We start from the raw sequence: 15,982 nt of genomic DNA on the forward strand, positions 1-15,982 counted from the left end.
GAAAACTCCACAGGCATCACAGCCAACTGTTTTTATTGCCACAATGTATTCTGTAACTGACCCTTTAATGTATTTGAGGTTTTCCTACAACCAAGTTAACAAGTATCTCTTAAGATTTATATATGAAATATACAAGCCTTAAGATTCACCTGTTGCCCTGTTTGCATTGTTTCTTTAGTTTAGTATGTATGTTGCAAAATTGTGTGTGTGTGTGTGTGTGTGTGTGTGTGTGTGTGTGTGTGTGTGTGTGTGTGTGTGTGTGTGTGTGTGTGTGTGTGTATCTGATTGTGTGTTGATGAAACACAAAAAGGCTGTTGTGTGCTCTCTCTCTCTCTCTCTCTCTCTCTCCCTCCCTCCCTCTCTCTCTGGCCTGTTTGCACTCAGATACAGCAGCAGTGAGATCATTGAGATCAGTATCTACTACGGTGTCAAGCTTAGGTTTGCAACAGCGACCAAGCACTGGCACCTGTCACCTGCTGACAAATACAGAGTGAACATCAGGATTCTGTGGGCACATCATGGGAAACTGCACTTCAGGGTAAGTAATCATACTTTGATGCATATAGTAGAGGGCACTCTCATAGTCCACAAAGCCATAATCAGCAGGTTGTAATGACGCTCAAAAGAGCTTTCCTGGAAGTGCTGCGTATCCAGAACACTTGAAAAATGACGATCGGAAGAAAATATGGGCAAGACCTTTTTTTATTTATACAAAAGAACTGGGGGCACTTGTTTGAATGAAACAATGTTGCATTTTGGCCCCATGTCAAGCAGCTTCTGCATTTGCTTCATTAAGGAAATAGCAGTTATCGAACAGGCTCAGTTTCAGCCAGTGTCAAACATAAAGAATTGACAGTCCATTACAGTGTGTATTGTTAACATGAGATGTTGACCTATAAGCATGCAAAGTACCCCATGCTGTGTTATTAATCACTGACGCATACAGTTGGCCATAGAAAGATGTGGGTTGCATATGAAAGTGTTTCCTGTTGCAGCAAACACTGACATCTGTTAAACTGTCAAGGAAACACTGCTGTGGTGAAACCTACACTTCTAAAAATCTGTCGCAGAAAGAAAGCTTTGAAATGATTGTTATGTTCTAAAAGATATGCTAAGTGAAAGTTGAATTAACTTTAATTGTATTCATCCCACACTAATGGGTTGTATTGTTCTTTTTGCCAGGATAAAGAATAAATGGAAAGGTAAGAGTACATTTCTAGTTTTTGGTATATATTTATATTAAGCCATACAGTTTTGCTTCATTTCATGTATATATTTAAATGTTTTCTTTCAGGGAATTTTGCATCCGATGAAAAAGAAGGCAGCACAGATAATAAGGTAGACCCCCCCCCCCCCCCCCACACCCACACACACACACACACACACACACACACACACACACACACACACACACACACACACACACACACACACACACACATGGATGTACTCCCTTGTTAGATTTGCATACTTTACAAAAGACATTGTGAGGCTGTTTATTTCATATGCAGGAAGTCATAACCACATATAGAAAACTGTATGAGAAATTATAATGAATGATGTGTAACATATCTTCAGGAATTGCATCTCACTCTGTGTATTATCTCATGACAGCCTCAGGAGGATGTAACGTATGCCTCTATTGACCACACCACTGCCAAAAGACCAAACAGAACCATAGCCACCGCTGACGATGATTGTGACTATGCAACAGTTTATGTCCCAGCAGCACTTCAACCCGAACCTGTGTCCGAGTGCTCATCTAAAGACGAATGTGCAGACGATTATGTCATCATGGGATGAACAGGAGGAAAAGTTTATTCGGTTTATGGCAAGATGCAGGACTAGTAGATAATATCGCAAACAGGAGAACATTTCTGGGAATCAAATCTTGATCTTCAATAAAGAAACAAAATTAAAAAAGAATCATCTGCAGCCAACAGTAGCTGGCTGCAGAAACACCAAGCACGAAGATGCTCCCCTACACTTTTGAGGTAACCTCAAGCCTGAACACAACTGTGGTGTCCCTTCCTGTACAAGACAAAATTGCTTCGCATTTGACCTCAATAAATCTAGTAGCTTCTTCACATGCACCTTATTTACACCATGACCTGAATGACAGAATTTTAAAGTCTTTTAAAATATTTAAAATAATTCCGATTGTATGTATACACATTTGTTTGCAGCAACAAACAAAAAAAGATCAACACAATTAGTGCAGTGTGTATGTACTACAAATGGATTCCTAAAATGTTGTGACATTAGCACAATATCTGGAAGTAGTACGCTAAAAGTCTACGGTCCGGAGTTCACGGGTTCTAAGCAGTATGTAATTGTACACAAAGTGACAAAATAAAGTAAACTCAAAGCAGGTAGAATGCACACTAAATCAGATGTTTCATTTTTGACATTTGTTTATGTACTGTTAATAGATAATATTCTTCCCACAATGCAATGCACAAAGAAAATGAAGGATCAGTTCATGGCTGAAACAATTAAAAGAAATTGTGAGTGGTGGTGAAACAGCTTAAAATAATTATGAAACCTTAGGAAAAAAGATTTGGCTTTCTTTTTGTAAAGTTAAACAGTCACAGCTTACTTGACTTCTGATGTTGTGTAATTTCCTGTAAGTACACTTATGGCGCACATACTGTATAGAATTAGTATGCAGTTAAAATTTTAAACATATCTTTAGCATTTAGGCTTAAATACTTTTTTGCTTCTGACAAACCATTAGTTACAACATCTGAAGCTCTGAGAATCTTAATGTCTTCATTTCTTTTGATGTTTTTTTTCGATATGTTTTTATTTGCTGACATTTTGGTCTTAACAATTGGAGTATTCAGTGTGTTATCTTCGGCTTTCAAGAGGAATGCGGGGTATACAAGTGGAAGAACTGTTTTTCCACCATAAAAGGAAAAGAACGGCAGCTATGAAACATAAAGTGAACACTGAAGAAGCACAGTAGACAGGAAGGCTAATATGAGTCAATCTGCTGTCACTCTATGATTTTCTACAGTAGATAAACGTTTGATCTTTATTTATAGTCTGTTTTTATTGACACAGAGCCAAAGCTTTGCTCCACCTTTAACCAAAGTTTCAGTTGCAGAAGCCCCACATTAAGCTGCCTCGACCAACCTTTACAAACTAAATTTACCAATCCATAATGGAATAATGGAATGTGTATATAATTGTGTCCACAACACACATCCTAACCTGCTTTCCAGAGTCTATGCTCATTTTGCAAAATATCGCTCCTGAGAACTGCTGCACACCACCCAAATATACTACAAATAGATATTTAATTTTCATGTTTTGTTTATGAAAGGGGAAAATACGTACATTTCTGTCTATGCCTGTATCTACCTATATGATTATTCATATGTTTGACTGAATGCAAATTAGAGTGCTGTAAGTTGCCTATGTTTCATTGTGTTTTTATTGATCTTTTTATTGATTAAAAGTTGACCTCTTCTACTACTTTTGTTCGTTATTCTGTTGTATAAAGTTTAAAGTCAAACTTCAGGAAGAGGAAATCATGTTAATGTGTTCACCAGACATGCCTTGGAAACTGAAAGTCAAAGTGTGTCATGTCCTGTAGGCAGAGATTAATTATTCAGTGTCCTTTTTTCTGTTCAACTAAATAATCGGTGTGAGGTTAAGAAGCATTATAGTTGCCGCAGTCTTCGATTTAATAGCAGAAGTCCAACAGAAAGTCTACACCCTGGCTGCTTATTATAGGGGCCTGTGGCTTGTGTCCCCATTCATTTATATTGAAAGCACATTAGGAAGGCATCTCTTAATGATTAGGGGGAATTATTACAACATGCACAACCTGTAGACAAGACTGCATGTTATTAGTATTATTCAAACATTGTACAGTAAAATGGACTGTGACACAATGCATTATCGTGATGATGCATTATGTTCTGATGTCCACCAGTAGGTGACAGAATAATCCCTTTTTTTCAGTTTCTATTTCCTCAATAAGTTTCTTCAGAATTGTTCGTACACTCATCAAGAGAGTATTGCACCACATTCCAAAACTCAACATTTATTCGGATGGTGCAAAGCTGATAGTCATCAAATGGATGGTTCAACCAAATAAAGTAAACCACTGGCTGCTTTTCAATTCAATTCAAATAGTTGTTTACTTGTTCTTGTGTACCATTTGTAGTGTTCCTTTTAATTGTGTAGAGCTCCGCTGCAACAAAACCAATGTGTTCAGAAATGTGTTTATTGCATGCATTACAAAACGATGATTTAGAACAGAATACTTTACAAACATATTATTGTCCACATTGTCTTGAGGCAAGAATCCACCAAAAGGTGAGCATCTATAAATATGTGTCATAATAATAAAATGATCATATAATTGCACTCGAGACAAAATCAAAAGCTCTGTAGCTTGGTGTGCATTAGTACTTATTAATAATGTTCTCCATGGCACATACACACAGCGTAACGGCATGTGTGACATCAAGTACATCCCCTGATCTTCAGAATTAAACTGAGTGGCCTTCCTGTTATCGGAAATCTTTCATCTCACCTTACCCCTCTCTTCACTATTTCACCTTTTCTCGGTTTCACAGCCTTCTGTTTCCTCACAAAGAGCCATGTGCATTTAGTGTGTGAGTGTGATGCATGTGCTGGATTTCATGTGAACAATTCTACAGATGAGTTATAGATAGAGTTCACACGTTGAACATAGCTGGCGTAGGGCTCCACTTCCTCCATATCCTCTGTCTGTAGAAATCAGAGAGGTGTCATGAACAGAGCTTCACGATTGGTTAGTACAAAACACAGAACTATAAACTACAGACATACGGGAAGATTACGTACCGGTGGAGATTTGGATGGTGATGTTTCGGACTGCTTGCATCGCCTGGTTAAAAGGTGGATACACAAACCAGCTCAGTGATTCAACAAAACAGTTATTAATGATTGTGATTCACTTTTCATCTAATTAACATTCTTACCTCAATGTTATTAGTTTCTTTTGTGCATAAAATAAAACTCCTGCCAATAACATAATGATAACCACAACAGTAAGGATGTACAGCCAAGGAACAAAACCTGTAGTGAGACAGTGAATATTAAAGGTGTGTTAATAATCAGCTGGACATCAATACAGCACATTACATTTACAATGTTATAATTACCACTATAAAACACCCATAAAACAACATTAACATTTTTTTTATATTTTGAATTCATTGCTTATTGTTCTCATCCACAGTCAACAAGCCTGACCTTTTTTGAGTTTTGGTACCAAAATCTGTTCGTCTTTCCAGAACGGGTGCCTGATAATACAGCTCAGGTTTTCTGTATCCATTCCCTCCAGGAGCTCCAGACGACTTTCTATAAAAATATCTTCCGAGCCAATCATTGTTTTCACAATCGATGAATTTCCCATATGACTCCAGCTGATGTTGGCAGCAGGTTTTCTTCCTTGAGCTGTGCACACTGCCACCATCTTGTTGTCCTTACTCTCTAACCAGGCTGATATATTGGGAGGAACTGAGCACAAAGTAGGAGAAATGAGATTCACCACATACTTGCTGTAGTTCAATCAAATAATCATATCATCAATTTTGTAGTGGGAAAACTAGTAGATGTATCAAAATCTAGGCCAGTTAAACAGAAATTAGAACATCATTTATCCTTGTGAGGGAAAAGGTCCTACCGGTGATACCAACGTGGATCTCATAATTTTCTGCTCCTCCTCTGTAAACAGATTCACACATGTAGAGCCCAACGTCATTTTCCGAGAAGTTTTGGATGCGCAGATATGACTGAGCGCTGGATGTGTTTCGAAGTGACTTGCCATTCTTGCAGGTGTTTCGGCCATCGTAATTGCGAAAGCCTATCAAACAAAGCCTATTTCTGTAATGTAAGTCTATATTCCAGACAATATACAACATGTCAGTCCATGTCTTATTGCCGCATGTCAGGTTAACTTCACTCCCCAGGTTGAAAGTTACATTTCTGACCACTGAAAAAAGGAAAGAATAGTTTCATTATTTATGCATATAGTGGTAAAATGATTTGTGTTGATTAAATTGTTTGTGTTTATTCTATTCGAAAACAATATGCACTGTACGCATGTCCTAATATAAACCATAAACATGCAAATCAACATTTAATTGTGCATGGGAATTAATTAATAAAATAAAACAAACTAAATAGGATGTAGCATATAACACAGGATTAAAACACAGCTATAAAATAAATCATAGTTGTTTTACGGGTATTACGGACAATAAAATATCCCCTTGAAGCATGACTTGTCCCACGAGGAAACCAAGCAATTATTTGAATTAAATGTTAGATGAAAAGTTTTGTAATTATTTTTTACTCTTTCAATTGAACTTCCCTTGTGCCTTCCCTAGTCTTACTTCATATGCATAGTCTTATTTAAAATTTTACTCATACTGCAAAATAGCTGGAGGGAAAAAGTGGGGAAATTAGTTTACCGAAATATTTAGTAGAAGAAGTGTTGGAGTTCACAGACGTGTTTTGATTAGTTCCTGGGAGAGATGGAGGTGGATGTGAGGAAAAAGTTAGTACAACAGACATTTTCCAGTCAGAAAGCAGCAGTTAGTTATTCATTCTGAAGTGTTTAATAAGCAGAGCAACAATCAAGGTGCTTTATCTGTTTTTTTGTTATTGAGTGTAGATAGTTAGTTCAGGTGTGAGGCGATACAATTAAAACTGGTCTGATACGACAAACTGCAGCAGTGTTGAATCACAGACAGAAACTGTGCAATTTGCTGTTTTGAGCTTTTATAAATCAAACAGTTAGCTGGTTTAAGGAAAACCTAAACATATAAAAGAGTCAAATAATCTCCCCCATTTGCCTTTCTACAATGCTGCTTTTGAGTTCATTTAACTGAACTCAAGTTGGTGTTAAATGCAGACTTTTACTGTGAGAGTGTTATGGGGGTCTCAGACTTGTTTACATCTGACAGGTGTAAACTAAACACCATGCAAGAGGTGGGATTGGAAAACCACAGTTCTCAAACAGAAGCATCTCCTCCATCTCTCAGAGACCGCACATTGGAAAAAAGCTGCATCATAGTTTTACCCTGATCCACCCAGCCCCATACAGAAGATATGGGGCAACCTCTGGTGCTACCCCACCACCGACACGTTCTTTCCATTGACTACGCTGTGAGTCATAGACGATCTAACAGAAATCTCAGAGTGGCTAACCGCCTACAGTATAATACTTGTGGATGTTACCAACATGTCACAAATTATTCAGTAAAGAACTATATTATTAAGGCAGCACGATATTTGAGTTACATTGCATGTTAACGGCATTCACACAACATATTTACATTGAAGTTCAACAAATGAAAGTCTGTATCTAAAAGCTGTATCAGGCTAATAAATCTGAAGTGCTAAAACCACATGCAAGTAAAACGTGTAAATGTTCAAACCTGGATTCATGCTCCTCGCTTCAGACAACAAGAAGAGAATGGTGGCATAAGTCCACATCATGTCCCTCATCTTCAGTTTACTTCAGGTTTGTCTGCAAACTGACCACCACAGTGCCTCTCACACCAGTAAGAAACACATCAAGTCTTTAAATCCTCAGTCCTGACCACTGTCCATAGTAACGTCAAACTGAGTTTTGGTTTTGTCTAGGCTAACACGCTATTTATATATATATATATATATATATATATATGTCCAATAAGCTCAGGGTTTGAGTTAAGCAGGTTCTTCACTCTATCCAGACTAACTGAACATCCTTGACATTCTTCAAGATAAAGAAATATATAGGACATGTGACTAAATTATCCCTCTCTCTTTCTCTCTCTTCCCCCCTCTCCAAATCGCTTTCCACCCAAACATCTGACTTATTCTTTCACACAGGATGACGTCTGACAAGACACCGGTTTCCTTTCCTGCTTGTCACATGATCAATCTTTCAAAGCAGTATGGGTGAACACTCCAAGCTAGACAATATTATAAAGCAGACACATTAGACACAGTCACACTATAAATAATGTGGAATAAATATCACCTCTCAAATGTAACAGCAGCACAAACAAGGCTTCCAATTTAAGTTTAATTAAAACACAAACATTATGACCTTTATGAAAGTAGGATTTATTGCAAGGTTGTTGTATTAGATTGTATTACTAGGTTTTATATAATAAACTGTTCAAAACAGTTATTTTAGAGAAGAAGTATTTAATGCGCAGAAACTGTCATTTGGATGTGGTCTCATATCTGCAGGAACATATTGCTCTATAGATAGGTTGCTAACGTGCAAGTTTTTGGAGTGTTTGTGTGGGCGCAGGCGTTAGGTTACTATGGACTCCAGATTGAGATTTACTGACACAACACATTTGGTAGTTATCATGTGTATGCAGTTATGATCTGCCAGGTCTATACAGAGTTTTTGATTTACCAGTTCATCTTGTAATGAGACATCTTGGTAATAGCTACCCTGTATAAGATCAGATAGGGCGGATGAACAAATAAAACTCATGTTTTCCTTCTCTTATGTGAACTCTCACTCTGACTCTGCCCATGTAGGCTACAGAAAAACTCAATGCAGATACACAACTTGTGAAAGGTACATCAAATCTTGTTAAACACTGATATAAATGAACTCACAGCTAGAACATCCTGACTTAATATCTACAGCTGGTTTAGAACTTCAAAAACATCAGGCTACTGACACTAATGTCAGTAAGTAATATTTGTATTAGGCTTTAACCATGTATTTAGGTCGTTCTCCTTTTTTCAAAGATTTAATATTAGACAGGGTTTATTCAACACAAATAACAGAAGTTCAGCTGATTGTGAGCTGGCACATTTGGCACTAAAACTAGCTTGTCCAGAGAATTGCAAAACCTCCCAGCTGTGAAGAAATGTTGCTTTGGTCAGCTATGTTCCTCAAAATATTATTTATATACAGCCTAAAAAAAACATGAAATACACTTTAAGGAGAAGAACAATGTTCTCTGTGCCACATTGTGTGTGTGTGTGTGTGTGTGTGTGTGTGTGTGTGTGTGTGTGTGTGTGTGTGTGTGTGTGTGTGTGTGTGTGTTGTGTGCACTGTTTCCCTTTGATAGCACAGACTTCCTGTTGATGTAAAAATCAACCTTTTTGGCAACTAAAAATGTGGTCTGAAGGGTATAGAACAAAAGTGAGAGTGAAACAAAGAATGTCTTCTGAAAATTAATAATAGGCTAAATAATTTACTGGTGTACATTTGTACCAAGTGGAGCAATGATTTAAGCCTTCCTTTAATAAGAAGTGACTGTTGAAATGTTGTGAATGTAGCCTAAAAACAATTAATGTTATTTTATCACTCAAACACCTGATTAGTATGCCAACTTCAACAAAAGTAAGATTTGTTTTTACATAAACAAAAAAAAAACACTCTTCTATCCAATAGTGACTAGTCTAATTGCAAAAACATACATATTTCAGAATTTGTATGTAGTTTAAACATTTAGTAGGCATACTAAATGTCAACTAGATGTAAAAATGTAACTTAAACAAATGAAATTTTCTTTTACTGCACTAGAGTGATAGGGAGGCCTATCTTCTATTTCAACAAAACAAGTAAGGCAAGTTACAAAGGAGGAGGAACCATTCATGGGAGGCACCGCTGGTTCGGGAAGTAAATATTCCCATTGTAATTCTCGTTTTAAATTCTCGTTCTTTTCCTTATGATTAAACAACAGAGTGTCTAACATAATATAACGATGTTGAATGTTGTTTTCAACATCCATTGTTGTGACCATCACTTTGAATCTCCTCTTTGATTCTGAGAAATCATGACGATGTTTTTCTTCCGTTCGGTACGGAGAATGGCTTTTTTTTAAACTACGTTACCCATGAGCCTCTGCCGCCGTTGCAGTTGGAAATAGAACATTTATCAGAGAAGTGGACTGTTTTGAAGCAACTGATGCTTGCATTGCGTTGTTCGGTACGTTGGTTTGTACATTTGACTGTATAATCAAATATTCACATATAGACCTGCCCAACGGTCATTCGCCGGACATTTAAACTGAACATTAATTAACGCCTCTCTTTTTCCAAAACTCAGTTTACCGTCTCCATGGTAACATTACGGAGAGTTCATTGATATCGCTGTCTGGGAGAGACATTTGACCGGAAAAACAAGGTTTTTTATTGAAATAAGAAAAATGAGTGGATCTGTCACTCGCACAATTCCTAAGAAAAATTATGCTCATAAAGTTGTTCGGCAGCAACGGGTTTATGACCACTTGTATGGTAAGTAAACTTAATTAAACGCCAGCTGATGCAAGCTAATAGCATTTGAAAACTTACTAACCAGGTTAGTGTTAACTCATCTGATTGACATTAACTAACATGAACTGAACTGTTTTGCCACAGATCCAGTTTACACAGTGTCATCGGAGGTAGACCATGCCAGGTACAGCCTCAAGGCCTATGCGTCTAAGGAGCGAGTAGTGAGTTGCGTCTATACATTTGTTCTACCTTGGTTGTGCTGCCAGCTGTAAATATAGGTTATATAATCAAATAACGTTAACTAATAATCAGGTTAAGCCCTAGGAAGGTGCTGTAACTTGTATAACCATAGCTAATATAATAATATAATAATAATAAGCTTTATTTGTATAGCACCTTTCATACAAGAATTGAGAAGTGCTTCACAGCAGAAAACATAACAATTAGTACAAGGACAGAGTAAGAGCATTTACAGTACAATAATCACAGTGATGATGTAAAAGAGTCTGAAGTACCATTATAAAAATAGCAGAATTAAAATAGTATAAAATAGCAGTTACAATAGTAGATAAAATAGCAGAATTAATATAATATAATATAGCAGAATTAAAATTGTATAATAATAGCTGAATTAAAATAGCAGATAACGCATTGTGGTTTCCCCAATTGTTAGAGTTGTGTTAAACTTTTAGACTTCTCTGGTACTCCGATACTTTACTTCCCTTTGTCCCCGTTGTACAAAGTAAGTTAAAACACAATCGTCACTGTGAGTCCCAGATTTCGTTTATGGTAAAATCCAGATAAAACCGTTATTAACAAAAGCAGCAATCGTTTTTGATTAATTACTCTTTAACACATATGTTGGGTTAAACCGTATTGTTATTAACATAGGTTTTGTGTTTTTAGCGTGAACAGTTTTACACACACATTTGATGAAAGAAATGTAAAAGGTGCTGTCTTGTTGTTTACAAAAAACAATCTGGAAACTTTACCCACCATTTTATTTCCAAAATAGTGTATTGACCCATTTTTAAAGATGGTTAGATAAGAGCTTCATAGTAAGTTTGTACTGCAATAGGCTATATAACTTTAAGTGAAATTCATATATTTACGTTCACACTTTGAACACTGAGCATAGCTCAGTATAAAGTCATAATGTATATAATTTTTATAATTTTAAACACTTTGTGTTTACCTCTCCTCCCATATATAATGTATTATACATATCCATATTGTTTCTGTTTACACGAGAAAAAAGAAACGGACTGAATGTGAAACACACTCACTGACAGTATTTCCCTCTGCCTTTATTAGAGGAGAGTGCCTGAGTTTGGGTCTATGTTCAGTAACTTGTTCCACCACCCGTGGTATACTGTTCAACTGGACCCTGCAGACCCAGTACCGGCCTCTGTTGATCGTCGCTGGCGAGGCCACACAGAACAGCGTAAACAGGCTCTGCAGCAGCTGGCTGGGTAACATCAACAGAAAACCATTTTAATGAGCAGCAGCCGTTACTCAGCTGTATTAATTCAAGGTTAATTCTGTTACTTATTACAAATATAAACTGTGTATTTTGTTCTTCTTTACAGGATTATTCCAAATGCGAAGTGCCATGTGACCGGAGTTGATCGCTGGAAATACTTTAAACGGTTTGATTTGCCTGCCTAATCTGTGAATGTGGTGGAATACAATTATACTAGCTTCATTGTGCAGCAGTTAACCCAACTATTATGACTTGTTTACTAGTCATAATGATAACTGCCATGCTAGCACAGTTTCCACGTAAAATATTAACATAGTCACTGATGTGGTGTTCTATTCTGTTTTCTTTAGCCCTCTGATTCCCTTTGCACAGCAGGCGCCCCCGGATGTGATTTTTGCATTGCCAAAGTAAGTTCCGACCGTTCTACACGCTTCTTTATTTTCCAGCCGTTTCTGTTGTGCCTTTTTTCTGGTAGAGAGAACATCCTGTCTTTTTGTCTCATCAGAGTAGACTTTGTATCCACTAGTGGAAAGAATGCCGAGCAACAGCCCACTCACTTCACTGTGGGGGTCCAAACAGATTACAGGGAAAGTGAAACACAGACTGACCCGTACAGCCCTGAGTATGTGGTACAATCGGGGATAACTCCCTCCGAGCTCCTGCGACTGGCAGCTTTGTCCTGGGGTACGTGATCAACTGTTCAGATCTTAACCAGTTACAGATTTTAATTTATAATGACCTTGTTAAAAACATACATCTCCAGCCTTCCCACTGGTGCTCTCAGCTCTTAGTCTACTTGTACCTTTAGTGTCTTATAACAGGCTTACTAATACCTATCATCTTATCCTCTGCATATTACATTTCAACTCTCCCGCATGACAATTTCCCTCAGGTCGTGGTCTGCCTGCTGGCCTGGCAGAAGTGGAAATGATAGAGCGGGCACGTGCCAAACGAGCTTGGGAGGCGACCCTTCCTCCATTGGATGATCTTAGTCAGCTGGACAAAAGGAGACGTATGATGGAGGAGATGGAGGTCAAAGAGTGGGCTTTCAGAGAGGGAGAAATCCAGAAGTGAGTGATGCTGCACCTCAAGCGCTATTATTGAACTTCTTTATCCCTAACTGGAAAAGACATAAATAGAGAGGTAAACCACTACATACCTAAAATGTTGTTAGCACAGATTTGAGCCCCCCCTTGTACCTTTCACAAGTAGTATTATATGTTAAGCCAATATCCCATCAGAAGTGTCCAGCTGCATACCCCAAAGTCCCAAAACATCTTCTTCTATACTACCACTGGGGACGCAAAAGTTTGAAAATGGGTTTGAACAAATTCTTATATTGTTAAAGCAATTTATCTTATCAAAATGCCACACACATATACTACCGGGGTTAATTATTAAACAATCTTGGTGAACCCCTTCTCCCCCTTGATGCTCCTGCTGTCTTTATTATGCCAAACCTGCCCTTCTGCAATGCTCTCTGTTTCTGTGGGTGGTGACCAGGCTGCAGGAAACACGTCTCACTGTGCTGAAGGACCTCTTGTGGCAGAGAGATGAGACACAGAAAGAAGTTACAAACGAGAGACTGAACATGATATATTCTCAGAACCAAAAAGACAAAGAGACCAAGCTGCACAAGATTCACAATGACTACATAAGATGTAAGACAACTGCTGCCTAACATAATATTCTGATCCTAAATGTATTATTAGAGGCTACCCTTCATTCCTTCTCATCTATCTCTTCATTGTTGTTGTTATTTTGTCTGTAGCACTGAGAAAACTGGAAGCTAAGGGGAGAAATGTGGAGTGGAAGCTAGAGCGACTTGGCGTTGTCAAAGTCCTTAAAGATTCTCAGACATATGCCCCTCAGAGCCGCAGGGATACATTCACCAACAGGATCATCCGCAACAAGGAGTTAAAAAACAACTACTTAGACACATATGAAGGTCTGAATCTAATCTCAAATAGAACTGAGTGGATCATTTCCATACTAGCATTTCAGAGACAACAATATCCTTTTATCATTGAGGTAACATTGAACTTTTTGTCAATCAAAGGTTTGGTAGAGCTAGAGGCAGGACTCTCTGCCTCAGTCCTCAAGCCATGGGTGAAAATACTTAAACCCAAAGTCCACATCATCAAGCATGAGATCAAGCCCCCTGCAAGCAAAGTGGTAGAACTGATGAAGACATACAAGGTAAAGCAGAAAGAAATTCATCAAGCATATCACCTTAGATCTACATACACATGCATTACCAATTGTGGCTCCACAGGAGAAGCCTTCGCGTTCTCTTGCCAAGAGGGTGAAGCCTGTTCCTCGTCCTGTCACTCCCAGAGTGGAGGAGCCGCCTGAGGTCAGCTGATGTCTCAGACTCTAAGTGACGCCGACCTTGCTCATCGTACATGTTTCATTTTGTTAATGTTAATTCATTTATATGCCCCTCGTTAGGGGGATGAGGAGATAGAGCTTGCGGTCATCCACTTGCAGAAACTACTGAGAGGAAGAAGTATCCAATATGAGGTCTGAACACGTCTGAATACAAATGTGTTTACCTGCATGTCTGTGACTTTTACCTGAAGTGCCTGCATAATTGTATGCATGTGTTTTTAAGTTGTAAGGACACTTCTGTCTGTATTGTTGTATAGATGTTTAAGGGCAAGGAGAACCAGCTAGAGCTCATTCATGAACTGAGGACCGTCCATGCCCTGCAAAGGGAGGAGCAAGAGCTACAGAAAGCTGACAAAGGCCTCGTAATGAGCCTTAAAAAACAGAGAGACAAACATAGACACAAGGTAAAACACCCAGACACATTGACATACAAAGTTTTACAAACTCCAAACAATCTCATTGCACCCGCTCTCTCCCCTGCCAGAGCTCTCAAGAGGAGGCGTCTCAGGCCAGAGTGGTAGGTGCAGAGCTTGAACACATGTTCGACACCTTGTCCAAGGAGCTGATTAATCTCCAGGAAGAGCGCAGGATACACGCCTTTACACTACTGGCTGAGAGAGACCGTCGCCTGCGAGAGGCTGAGGAGAGTGGGAGGAGACAGGTGGAGGAGCGCAGACGCAGAGAAGAAGATGAGATCTTCAGACAAGTTCGTGCATGTGTCTTTTTAGCTATGAGTGTGCAAAGGAGACAGTTATAAAAATAAATGTGTGTGTGGTGAATATGTTTTAATGCTTTGCATGTGTGTGTCCTTAACACTGTGTCACAGGTGGTGCAGGTACACCAGGAAACTGTGGATTTGTATCTGGAGGACATCATCCTCAGCACCTTGGAGCAGACAGCTGACCAGCAGGCCAGAGAGGAGATCCGAAGGAGGGCAAAGGAGGTCAATGACATCACTTATGCCATGGAGGAAAGGTAATGGATAGCTCAGCATGTCTGCTCATGTTTTGTATTTAGAAATTTAAACGCAACGATAATAAACAAAAACAATTTTGTGTTTGTGGGTAGCCGGAACAATCTTCAGTCGGAGGAGATTGTGTCAGAGTTGGTGTACAGTTTCCTTATCCCAGAGGTTGAGAAGATCACTGTCAGACAAAGAGGTTTGGGAGGTTTTACTGTTTCCACTGTATTTTTCAAAATAAATGAAAATTATGAGGAGAAAAGTTTCCACGTGTCTCTTAAGATATCATTCATCTCTTACTTTTAAAACCCTTTCTCAAAATAAAAACAAACAAAAAATGACAATCGAATGATAAAGGTGCTTTGCTCACTGGTCTAACTTTGTGATTTCGCTCTCTCAGTGCACCAGAGGCAGCACAGACACTTGCAGGCAGCTCGGAGCGTCATTCAGAGTACCGCAGAGCATTCTGGGATCCTTCCTAGTACTCTGGAGGCCTCACTGTTGACCGGTCCCTCTAAAAAGAGCCTCTAACCGAGTCCTCGAGGAGATGATCAGCCAAGCGGTGCAGGAGAAGGCTGAAGGAAACAGAGCAGCACCACATGCAAACTGAGTAAAAAGAGAAGTATACGGAGTGTACTGATATGCAGTCTGATGTCTACATTTGTTTTTCATTCATCTTATTAAAGTTTCATAATCATCATTGTAAGTTCATTGGTTGATTATTGCTACTTAGATATTTTATCTAGAACAGTTATGTCAAACTCAAGGCCAATTATATTTGGCCCACGATAATATGAATATTATTCAATATTTCTATCATGTTCAAAAAATGATGACCTTGTTTAGCCCTCGACGTAGTCCCGGTTGTTAATTAATTCCACACTACACCGCTTCTCCGCTCT

General features: G+C 38.6%; 2 protein-coding genes across 6 annotated transcripts; one reads left to right on the forward strand and one right to left on the reverse strand.

Annotated features, from left to right (window-relative positions):
• Positions 1-4,221: 4,221 nt before the first annotated feature.
• On the reverse strand, positions 4,222-7,820 carry si:ch211-214p13.9 (cell surface glycoprotein CD200 receptor 1-B). 2 transcript variants are annotated; one of them, XM_029459301.1, is made up of 7 exons: positions 7,446-7,820; positions 6,477-6,530; positions 5,687-5,995; positions 5,254-5,520; positions 4,980-5,076; positions 4,843-4,885; positions 4,222-4,746 (listed from the first exon to the last, which is right to left on the reverse strand). In XM_029459301.1, the coding sequence occupies exons 1-7, from the start codon at positions 7,513-7,515 to the stop codon at positions 4,657-4,659; spliced, it is 930 nt and encodes a 309-aa protein (XP_029315161.1). In that variant the 5' UTR covers positions 7,516-7,820; the 3' UTR covers positions 4,222-4,656. The 2 variants fall into 2 exon arrangements, with proteins under 2 accessions (XP_029315161.1, XP_029315162.1); XM_029459302.1 differs by lacking the exon at positions 6,477-6,530.
• Positions 7,821-9,740: 1,920 nt separating this feature from the next.
• Positions 9,741-15,780, forward strand: cfap91 (cilia and flagella associated protein 91). 4 transcript variants are annotated; one of them, XM_029459135.1, is made up of 18 exons: positions 9,741-9,958; positions 10,079-10,266; positions 10,390-10,466; positions 11,560-11,717; positions 11,835-11,894; positions 12,079-12,135; positions 12,234-12,412; positions 12,621-12,798; positions 13,232-13,389; positions 13,500-13,676; positions 13,788-13,927; positions 14,004-14,084; positions 14,180-14,251; positions 14,377-14,523; positions 14,604-14,825; positions 14,946-15,094; positions 15,188-15,279; positions 15,481-15,780. In XM_029459135.1, the coding sequence occupies exons 2-18, from the start codon at positions 10,179-10,181 to the stop codon at positions 15,609-15,611; spliced, it is 2,166 nt and encodes a 721-aa protein (XP_029314995.1). In that variant the 5' UTR covers positions 9,741-9,958; positions 10,079-10,178; the 3' UTR covers positions 15,612-15,780. The 4 variants fall into 4 exon arrangements, with proteins under 4 accessions (XP_029314995.1, XP_029314994.1, XP_029314997.1 ...); XM_029459134.1 differs by having other exon boundaries at positions 9,741-10,266; XM_029459137.1 differs by lacking the exon at positions 9,741-9,958 and having other exon boundaries at positions 10,171-10,266; positions 10,390-10,429.
• Positions 15,781-15,982: the final 202 nt, after the last annotated feature.

Source organism: Cottoperca gobio, chromosome 21 (assembly GCF_900634415.1).
Source record: "Cottoperca gobio chromosome 21, fCotGob3.1, whole genome shotgun sequence".
In the NCBI taxonomy this organism is placed as follows: Eukaryota; Metazoa; Chordata; class Actinopteri; order Perciformes; family Bovichtidae; genus Cottoperca; species Cottoperca gobio.

What these genes read in the sequence shown, in the direction of transcription:
- cfap91 (XM_029459134.1), top strand. Translation starts at nt 10,179, where the DNA reads ATGAGTGGATCTGTCACTCGCACAATTCCTAAGAAAAATTATGCTCAT. An exon ending in GAAGAAGTATCCAATATGAG is followed by an intron (nt 14,252 to 14,376) that starts GTCTGAACACGT and finishes ATTGTTGTATAG; the next exon opens with ATGTTTAAGGGCAAGGAGAA. An exon ending in ACTTATGCCATGGAGGAAAG is followed by an intron (nt 15,095 to 15,187) that starts GTAATGGATAGC and finishes GTTTGTGGGTAG; the next exon opens with CCGGAACAATCTTCAGTCGG.
- si:ch211-214p13.9 (XM_029459301.1), bottom strand. Translation starts at nt 7,515, where the DNA reads ATGAGGGACATGATGTGGACTTATGCCACCATTCTCTTCTTGTTGTCT. An exon ending in TTCTTCTACTAAATATTTCG is followed by an intron (nt 5,996 to 6,476) that starts GTAAACTAATTT and finishes TCCTTTTTTCAG; the next exon opens with TGGTCAGAAATGTAACTTTC. An exon ending in GATCCACGTTGGTATCACCG is followed by an intron (nt 5,521 to 5,686) that starts GTAGGACCTTTT and finishes CTTTGTGCTCAG; the next exon opens with TTCCTCCCAATATATCAGCC.